The sequence below is a fragment of the Cynocephalus volans genome, chromosome X (assembly GCF_027409185.1).
Source record: "Cynocephalus volans isolate mCynVol1 chromosome X, mCynVol1.pri, whole genome shotgun sequence".
NCBI lineage: Eukaryota > Metazoa > Chordata > Mammalia > Dermoptera > Cynocephalidae > Cynocephalus > Cynocephalus volans.
The window spans coordinates 172,562,098-172,572,784 of record NC_084478.1 but is presented as its reverse complement, the minus strand read 5'-3'; the positions used below and the strand labels follow the sequence as shown (position 1 = coordinate 172,572,784).

Here is a 10,687-nt window from a genome sequence, read left to right as displayed (position 1 = left end):
CCAGGGTTCGGCAGAAGACCCTTCCTCCCGGGAGCCCGCTTCACTCGCCATGCTGCCCTGGTCCTCAGCAGGCTCAGCTGCGCCGGGTACGCAAGGCCGAAAGCCTTGAGCTGCACACCCCCCAGGCAGGAGCTAGAGAAGCCGAGCCGCAGGCAGCTTCCGGCTCTGGGAACTTCCGGGAGCCTCGCGGTCGGGCTCGGCATCGGGCGCATGCGCATGGCTTGGCGCGCTCTGCCGTCGTCATGGGGCCAAGGCGCCCAGCCACGCCCAGACCGCTACTGTTGCTCCACGGCCAATGGATGAAGAGGTAGTGGCTGTCACCCATGACGGCCCCGCCTCCCGGACGCAGACATCTGAGGCACAACTGCCCTGCCTGCGAGCCCAGGCCCGTGTCTCCAGGAAGCCCTCCAACTTGCCAGGTGCAGTGCGCACACACAGCCGGTTTGCCCTTTGCAAAGTCCAATGAGTGTTCCACTCCAAGGTCCATGCCTGCGTCTTGTGTGGCACCGAATTCAGACAACATAAAGTACTTAAGGACACGAAGCGGGCGCAGTGGACAGTACTGGGTGTTTCAGTTTCAGCGCACAGTCCGAGTGAGGTTCTCAGAGGGCCGGGCCCATGTGTTGCTCTATATGTTGCTGCACTGGATTTCATCGGGTCTAGAGGCAAAGAGCACTACTGCATCGTCTCCCTCAGGATTAGGACAATTAGGGGTCTCAGACATAGTGCACGATTGTCTCTGCAAGTATCAGACCCTCTCCTCCTCAGTGCGTCCTCATCCGCCAGCATTCGGCTCAGATGGCAGCCTGAGGGTGGGGTGCAGGTGTAGGTCCTGCAGAGCGACAGCTGAGGGGCAGGTGTAGGTGCCGCAGAGTGACAGCTGGGGTGCAGGTGTAGGAAGTGGGCAGCTGGCAGACAGGAGGTTTGCCCCTACTTTAGCTGGTTCCCGAGTGTCCCCCTTCTGACTGCATCCTTCACCCTCTCCGCGAGCCAGACGGAGCCTGTCAGCAGGTGGGAAGCCAAGCGTGCAGGGTGTCAGCAGTCCAGGGGATCTGCCATCACCGGACAGGGGCTACCTGAGCAGAGCTTGAGCCAAGACGCCAGGTGGAGCGGATTGAATCATGCCCCCCCAAAACTCATTGCAGCTTAAATTGTGTCCCCCAGGTTTTATGTATTAGAAACTTGGCCCCCACTGTGAATGTTAAGAGGGTGGGAAATCCTATTACGGTAATTGAAAGGAGGAGCCTTGAAGAGGTGATTGGATTGTAGGACCGTGCAGTAGTGAATGGATTAATAATGGTGGTCAGGCGTGTGGTTCTGAGGGCTTTAAAAGAAGAGAGAAAGAGTCTGTCTGTCTGTCTCTCTCTCTCTTGCTTCTCACCATGTGACCTGCTTGGACCCACCGGCTGCCTGCCACTTTCCGCCATGAGTAGAAGCAGCCTGAGGCCTGCGCCAGATGCAGCTGTACCAGAATCCTGAGCCAAATAAACCTCTGTTCTTTATAAATTACCCAGTCTCAGGTATTTCTGTTATAGCAACACAAACATGGGCTAATACACCAGGGTCTGTGACTAAATTTTGCCACAGATTGGCTGAGTTCTTGGGTAATTTGCCAAGAAATGGAGATTTTTATAATAGTGTGCTTATTATGTACAAATGTATATATATCACTATGTATCTCTCACTGGATAATTCTCTCATTATATGAATATCTTACTATATAAATATCTCAGCACATATATCTCACTGTATGTATCGCTCACCATATGAATATCTCACTATAACTATGTCACTATATATTTCTCTCACTATATATATCTCTCACTATATATCCCTCACTATATAAATTACTCACTATATAAATATCTCACCTTATATCTGTCACTGTATATCTCTCATTATACACACAATCAAACTCTGCTCTCTTGTTCTTTTCCATCTATCACAGTATTATCGATGTCACTGGCTGCTTCTGAGTTTATGTGGGTTGACACACATGGAGTTTAGGACAAGGTCAGGCAGATGTGCTCAGTGTCAGCTCTCTGCAAGTCATCAGCTGGGGGACACTGGGGTGAATTCTGAGATGTGTGATGGTTCTTGCCCACCTCCGGGCACCATGGGTACATTGCTGAGGGTCAGATTGGACAATGGGTAGATTGTGGTGACAAGATCCACGCAGGGGAATGTGGGTGCCCAGACACCTCAATCCCAACACCCGGCATGGTCCTGTGACTGCCATCCCTGGCTGCACTTCAGGCGCTCTGGGGATGCTTCTTTTTCATTCTGGCAAGTTGATTTGAAATTCTTATGTGGTCATCATAGGGTTCAGGGCTACCTGAGATCCATGTGCAGGCCCCTTCTCAGTCTGGCTTCCACTCTCGTCTACTGAAAGGAAATAGGCAATGTAGACAGGGTTGTGATTCCCGGTTGGAAAGCAAGTTACAGGAGTTTTGAGAAATGGTTTCAGCTCCAGAGCTGTGTGGCCCCGAGCCCCACCCCAAGACCCCAGGGGGCGGGTTCTGTTGATGGGAACTGCAGGGACAGGGAGGCCAGTATTGCAGGGGTTAGTGTTAGGATTACGCTTCGAGGTTTAGGGCTGGATATCATGGTTGTGGTTAGGGTTGGTTCTCAGGTAACCTCAAACACTTCCTTACCTTGAAAGCGCCCAGGCAAGCGCTTCCTCTACTCAGTCGCATTTTTCTAGGATCCCAATTTGCTCCAGCATTTTGTTTAAGATTCCCCATATTACCTTGTGATGTATCCAATGCAGTCAGTCTCCAGCATGTTGTTTAAATCCTGTAACCCTGAACCAGCAAGTGGATGTTTCGGCAACCTTTGATTTCCTTCCTCAGCATTCTGAGCACATCAGGACAGCCACGACACTTCTGCAGGGATGACTTTTAGCACTTTTCTTAGAGGACTTAAATGCTGTTTTTGCGACTCTGGGTTTCACCACAACTTCATTGCTTGTGATGCACTTGCCAACTCCAGGTCTGCCTGATTTTTTTCTGTGAACTCACCACCTCTCTGTCTCTCTCTCAACAGCAGAATCTGATCAGAAATTGGCTCCCACGTTGAATGCTCTATGTCAGTCACAGCCCTAAGGGGCACAGGTCTTCAAGTCTGGGCCTGTGGCCTGCCCACCCAGCTCCCTTGAGTTGTGCCTAGACAGGGCCTTGAGTCACGTGGGGCTCCCAGTCCGGGCAGTGCCCCCGAAGCTCAGAGCCCACCTGGCACAGGATCAGCAGCTTTCTCCCCAGTGCCCGCCGGCCTCCCACTGAAGACACAGTCTGTGCAGTGAGCTGGTTTTCTTCTCTGTGTGAACGTTCACTCCCAAGAGGGGACAGGGACAGGAGGAGGAGCAGGGGGTGTGGTGCCATCCCCATCTCCCCCCAGCTCTTCTGTGGAACCCTGGCCCTGGACACCAGCCTTTTATACCCCATCCTGTGCTCCCCAGCTTCAGACAGGTCACAGTGGAGTCCCCAAAATGTTACTCCCATAACTCCATCTATCTATGACCTCCTAGAGCATTCTCCTCCTGAGTCCCCGCCCAGGCAGACTTGTCCCATGACTCCTTCCCTTTTCTAGGCCCCACCTCCCTCTCCCCCATTGCAGAGATTTAATTTTCAGGTGGAACATTTGGGACTTGGGGAGAGGACCTACCCAGGAGCATAACCTGATTATATGTTGGGCAGCCTCAGACCCAGATCCCAGCGGTCTCCCCCCGCCCCCCTCGCGCTGTTTCCCGGAGCTGGAGGAGGAGGGACCAAGAGCCCACAGCTGGGGAGGGCCCTGTCATTACAGGGTTTGGGCCCACCCCACCACAGAAGCCCTGCTCTGTAAACGTGCCCCAGATCCTGGGGCTGCCATTGCCCCCTCTGCTATGATACCTGTTACCCCACCTGATGACTGGACCCATAGAGAAGAAGTTGGGGCCTTGGGGAACTGGTTTCCTAACTCCTTTTCCTTGTCTCTTGAGTTCCCACTCGTGTCCGTTTACATTTTGGGATCTTCACCTAATACACAGGGTCTTGCGTAAAAGCTTAGACCATCTGAAAATAGGAATATTAAGAATAAAGTCTACATCTAGGATCATCTAGGGACAGACAGCACATGGGTGAAAGTCTGGCAGTTGTATATTCAACCACTCCACCTCCCTGCTCTGTTTATATTTTTTGCCCAAACTCAGTCACCTGGAAAAACAACGGCACTCACATACAACTATGAGGAGACCTGCTTTTTCCCAAAAGTTTATCTTTTCACTTAGTCACCTTTGCAAGAAACAAAGCCACACCTTCACTGCCTTCCCTCATCCCTTTGTGTCCTTTCCCACAGTCCCTTCATATACCTTATATTCCCATTTCTTAAAATGTTGCTGGGAAGCCTGGCCCTGACAGGTTGATTGTCCCAGCAAAGCACTGTGCATTCATCTACCTAAGGATGACGTTTGGTTCAGAAGAGAAACGAACTTTAATAGTTGCACCTTGAATTCTCCTAACGTGTCTGACAATATGCACAAAAGAGGATATTTGGAGGAACCCTGTGCAAGAAAATTTCACCCTGATTATTTTACTTCTGTAATCACTAGGTCCTTTCTTTGAACTACCCTCCCATTCCTGGGAAAAACAAGAAGTGTCAAACTAAACTGTTTCTCTTTCCTTTCTTCTTTCTCCACAACCCCTGCTCTGTGGGGAAGGAAAAAAAAAGTCCTCAGACGGAATCCCAAACCTTGGTGTATCTGCTCTCTACAACTTTATAAGCCCAGATCCTCCACAGACTGACAGTTCCTGGACAAAGAATTAAAAATCCCACATGGATTTGACCTATGTATAATCTCACCCCAATCCAGTACACAAGCACATACACAGAGACATGTAAGCTTGATGGTGTTTATTTCTCCTTCACACCAATCCGATTTTATCCAAGTGTCTTGCTGTCTGCATTTTTCATCACCGGATCTGCTTTTCTTTCAATCCTGAGCATGAGAACACTGTATCTGAAGTCACTTTTTAGAAGTTCTGCTTTTTTAGGTAAAGTTTGATGCTCCGAGATATTCAACTCAAAAACTTGGAATACTCTAAAACACACAAACACACATAAAAACTCATTTTCTCTGAAAAATGTTAAAAATTGCTTTAATTATGCAAGGTCCTGCCCAGGAAAAACTAGCCCTTCCCCGTTTGTGACCTCTTCAATTTCCCCTTACCATGTGTTAGAAATTGCTCTCCGTAACATCTGCCCCACTGCCAGTGTTCTCTGTATGAGTAGAATAAGCTAAGGAGATAAACAAGAAAATTAAAAGACACTGATTACCAAAATGGAAAATTGATGAGAGAAAGGAATGAGAGACGGTACAAATATTCATAGCCTTTTGTGGAAAGGGTGAAAGGAGGAACATTTGATGAGCCAAAATTTAAGGGGGTGGAGAAATGACTGAGGGTGGGGTTGGCTGTCATGGAATTAAGTTCAGAGAAGTAAAGGATTGAACTTTGCTTCTGTCCAAACGACTCCGGACACTGACTACAGTGCAGTGGGCTTAAGCTTCCCCAGCTCTAACTTGTTTTGCAGTGCAGTTTCTCCCATGTTCCTGTTTCATCTTGATGCCCTGGGTGACCTGGTTTGTGTCATTCCCTGTCTTTCAATTTCTACACTTGTGAAATGAGTGTCCAGGTACCCCAAAACATGCATTTCAGCCCCTACTTCCCGAGCTGCTCACCTGCCCTCTCGGTTCCCTGTCCAGGCACCTGCATCCTCATGTGGTACCGCAGGGGATTGAGCCATAGGTCTTCACAGATGATCTGTTAGGGGAACCAGGACAGGACCGCTCAGGGTTCAGACACCATTCCCAAGAAGGCTGGGAACCCTCCCTGGTCATTTCTGAATTTTCGCAGTGAGGCCCTACCTCAGCGATCCTGTTAGATCCTGCAAAGTTGTGGTCAGAAAACCAGTTGAAGAAGAAGTTAACACTGCTGTTGTGGTGCCTGCGGCTATAAGCCTCATGTTCATAATCCTGATACCACTGAACTGGAGTGGAATGAGATGCCGTATATCCTGCAGGGAAGAAAAGTATACAGGAAGGGGTTGGAGCATGCTGACGATGATAAACCCAACACCTTCACTACCCATCCTGGGATCCACCTCCTACCGGTGACATTAATGAGATATTCCTTAATAATCACTTTATTCCGGAAGTACGGGTTGTCCCGAAAGAACATCATGATCTTGCAGCAGTGAATGGGATGCCTGATTTCCTCCACCTGTCATGACAAAGTGGAGAAGGCTAAAATTTCTTTTCAGGTCACCTACCCTTTTCTGTTTGCCTGAAAGAATTGCGTCTCTTATCCTTCCCCGCTCAACCTTCCAGCCTCAGTCTCACTAGTTCTGACCTCCAAGTCGATCACGTAGCTAAGCAAGTCTTCATCTTCATCGCTGATCATGGCCAACATCTCGGGGTGGTTCACAATCTGCCTCAGGTCAAGGAGCCTTTCCATGCTACGGAAGTAGGCGCTAGAAGCAACTGAGCATGTATAAACAGCTAGGAGAGTGTGTTGCGCAGGGGTCTCCCACACCTCACACATTGTGTCTCCCACACCTTATGCACTGTGCCCTCCCTGCCTGTCATGAGACACACTCAAGGCAATGGGTGCCTTGCGTGGCCTTAAATGGGAGACTGTCCACGTTGACGCAGGGAGGGGCTCCTTTCTGAGGGATGCTGAGCTCTATGTGTCCCCGATGTACTAGGGGCAAAAGTGAATCTGCTTGTATCTAAGTATGCACTTTATCAGCTCTGACTGACTAGGGTGGGAATTCATACACTTTCCTACAGCATTATTGTCAGGAAAGCCTGTCCTTCAAACACCTTTTCTACATGAGAACTCCTTTGTGCTATTCACGACACTGATCCAGAATGACTTCTAATTCTCCGCCCCAGTTAGTGTCTCTGTGCCGTAAGTATTTGTATTTGCACGAGTGTGGCTGCAGCTCCGTCTTCCCTCAGTCTGTACCTTCCCCCACACCCCCCAAGCAGATGTTTTCCAGTACAGGGACGGAACACTGGTCCTTGGTGCTATCAGTACCATTCTCTAAACAACTGAGCAACCGGCCAGAAAAGCCTGTATATTCTCATGCTGAGCTGTCCCATGGATCGATTGCTATTACCCTTGCCCATGCTCCTACCGGTCAGTACAAAGCGAGATTCGAAAGGATACGGCTTTGGCCCAGAAGCCAGGGATGCCCTGGATGATGGACCTTCGGTGACCGAGAAGAGTCCTACGTCTCTGCACCAGGTTCTGCCTCAAACAAGCAAAGGCCGTCCTGGCTTGGTTGTTCACGGGCTCCATCTCTAACTGAAGGGCCTCCAGCGACTACAGAGGGGATAAGGACAACATGGGGCTCCACAGAGTCTGTGTCGGGGTCTTCTATTCAAGCTTCTCCTCAGGCTCTACAAGTTGCATCAGAGTTTCCTCCCCCACGTCTTCTTCCTGAACTTTTTCCTCAAATTCCTCCTCCTCCTCTTCCCTGTCAGGCTCCTACACCACCCTCTCACCGTCCATCACGTGCTGCGCCCACTCCTCCTTCCACTGCTCCTGCTCCTCCTTCTCCTCGTCCTGCTCCACTGCCTCCACCTCCTGAATAACATCCACCAACACAAGCACCACATCATCCTGCTCCTCGACTTCTCTCTCCTCTTCTCCCTCTTCGGATCACCCCTTCTCTTCCTGCTCCTCCTGCCACTCAGCGACCTCCGCCACCGCCATTACATCCACAAGGACAGCACCACGTCTTCCAGCTCTTTATCCTCCTGGTCCTCGACTTTTCCTTCCTCACACGCCTCTTCCGATTTCTCCTCTTCCCTCCTCCACAGCGACCTCCACCACCTCCACTGCCGCAAACAAAACTAGCGCCACCTCCCGCCCGGTCGCCGCCGCCTCCCTCTCTGCCAAGGCCTCGCTTTCCTGCACAGCTTCAACCCCGGTCCAGGAGGCCTCCTCGGACGTCCCACCCAACTCTGCCTGGGTCGCACACCCGACGCCATTACTGGCCTCTGGCCGCTGCTCCCCAAGAGGCCTACCGGCCCCTCCCTCCCGAGGGCCCTTTCCCACACCTACCTTCATCCAGGGTTCGGCAGAAGACCCTTCCTCCCGGGAGCCCGCTTCACTCGCCATGCTGCCCTGGTCCTCAGCAGGCTCAGCTGCGCCGGGTACGCAAGGCCGAAAGCCTTGAGCTGCACACCCCCCAGGCAGGAGCTAGAGAAGCCGAGCCGCAGGCAGCTTCCAGCTCTGGGAACTTCCGGGAGCCTCGCGGTCGGGCTCGGCATCGGGCGCATGCGCATGGCTTGGCGCGCTCTGCCGTCGTCATGGGGCCAAGGCGCCCAGCCACGCCCAGACCGCTACTGTTGCTCCACGGCCAATGGATGAAGAGGTAGTGGCTGTCACCCATGACGGCCCCGCCTCCCGGACGCAGACATCTGAGGCACAACTGCCCTGCCTGCGAGCCCAGGCCCGTGTCTCCAGGAAGCCCTCCAACTTGCCAGGTGCAGTGCGCACACACAGCCGGTTTGCCCTTTGCAAAGTCCAATGAGTGTTCCACTCCAAGGTCCATGCCTGCGTCTTGTGTGGCACCGAATTCAGACAACATAAAGTACTTAAGGACACGAAGCGGGCGCAGTGGACAGTACTGGGTGTTTCAGTTTCAGCGCACAGTCCGAGTGAGGTTCTCAGAGGGCCGGGCCCATGTGTTGCTCTATATGTTGCTGCACTGGATTTCATCGGGTCTAGAGGCAAAGAGCACTACTGCATCGTCTCCCTCAGGATTAGGACAATTAGGGGTCTCAGACATAGTGCACGATTGTCTCTGCAAGTATCAGACCCTCTCCTCCTCAGTGCGTCCTCATCCGCCAGCATTCGGCTCAGATGGCAGCCTGAGGGTGGGGTGCAGGTGTAGGTCCTGCAGAGCGACAGCTGAGGGGCAGGTGTAGGTGCCGCAGAGTGACAGCTGGGGTGCAGGTGTAGGAAGTGGGCAGCTGGCAGACAGGAGGTTTGCCCCTACTTTAGCTGGTTCCCGAGTGTCCCCCTTCTGACTGCATCCTTCACCCTCTCCGCGAGCCAGACGGAGCCTGTCAGCAGGTGGGAAGCCAAGCGTGCAGGGTGTCAGCAGTCCAGGGGATCTGCCATCACCGGACAGGGGCTACCTGAGCAGAGCTTGAGCCAAGACGCCAGGTGGAGCGGATTGAATCATGCCCCCCCAAAACTCATTGCAGCTTAAATTGTGTCCCCCAGGTTTTATGTATTAGAAACTTGGCCCCCACTGTGAATGTTAAGAGGGTGGGAAATCCTATTACGGTAATTGAAAGGAGGAGCCTTGAAGAGGTGATTGGATTGTAGGACCGTGCAGTAGTGAATGGATTAATAATGGTGGTCAGGCGTGTGGTTCTGAGGGCTTTAAAAGAAGAGAGAAAGAGTCTGTCTGTCTGTCTCTCTCTCTCTTGCTTCTCACCATGTGACCTGCTTGGACCCACCGGCTGCCTGCCACTTTCCGCCATGAGTAGAAGCAGCCTGAGGCCCGCGCCAGATGCAGCTGTACCAGAATCCTGAGCCAAATAAACCTCTGTTCTTTATAAATTACCCAGTCTCAGGTATTTCTGTTATAGCAACACAAACATGGGCTAATACACCAGGGTCTGTGACTAAATTTTGCCACAGATTGGCTGAGTTCTTGGGTAATTTGCCAAGAAATGGAGATTTTTATAATAGTGTGCTTATTATGTACAAATGTATATATATCACTATGTATCTCTCACTGGATAATTCTCTCATTATATGAATATCTTACTATATAAATATCTCAGCACATATATCTCACTGTATGTATCGCTCACCATATGAATATCTCACTATAACTATGTCACTATATATTTCTCTCACTATATATATCTCTCACTATATATCCCTCACTATATAAATTACTCACTATATAAATATCTCACCTTATATCTGTCACTGTATATCTCTCATTATACACACAATCAAACTCTGCTCTCTTGTTCTTTTCCATCTATCACAGTATTATCGATGTCACTGGCTGCTTCTGAGTTTATGTGGGTTGACACACATGGAGTTTAGGACAAGGTCAGGCAGATGTGCTCAGTGTCAGCTCTCTGCAAGTCATCAGCTGGGGGACACTGGGGTGAATTCTGAGATGTGTGATGGTTCTTGCCCACCTCCGGGCACCATGGGTACATTGCTGAGGGTCAGATTGGACAATGGGTAGATTGTGGTGACAAGATCCACGCAGGGGAATGTGGGTGCCCAGACACCTCAATCCCAACACCCGGCATGGTCCTGTGACTGCCATCCCTGGCTGCACTTCAGGCGCTCTGGGGATGCTTCTTTTTCATTCTGGCAAGTTGATTTGAAATTCTTATGTGGTCATCATAGGGTTCAGGGCTACCTGAGATCCATGTGCAGGCCCCTTCTCAGTCTGGCTTCCACTCTCGTCTACTGAAAGGAAATAGGCAATGTAGACAGGGTTGTGATTCCCGGTTGGAAAGCAAGTTACAGGAGTTTTGAGAAATGGTTTCAGCTCCAGAGCTGTGTGGCCCCGAGCCCCACCCCAAGACCCCAGGGGGCGGGTTCTGTTGATGGGAACTGCAGGGACAGGGAGGCCAGTATTGCAGGGGTTAGTGTTA

General features: G+C 51.0%; 1 protein-coding gene across 1 annotated transcript; it reads right to left on the bottom strand.

Annotated features, from left to right (window-relative positions):
- Positions 1 to 5,717: 5,717 nt before the first annotated feature.
- LOC134368601 (testis-specific Y-encoded protein 3-like) lies at positions 5,718 to 8,114 on the bottom strand (the record flags this gene model as incomplete). Its single annotated transcript, XM_063085026.1, has 7 exons — positions 8,109 to 8,114; positions 7,869 to 8,012; positions 7,209 to 7,364; positions 6,387 to 6,464; positions 6,146 to 6,257; positions 5,903 to 6,051; positions 5,718 to 5,798 (listed from the first exon to the last, which is right to left on the bottom strand). Coding segments are annotated over exons 1-7 (726 nt in total), but the record flags the coding sequence as incomplete, so codon positions are not given.
- Positions 8,115 to 10,687: the final 2,573 nt, after the last annotated feature.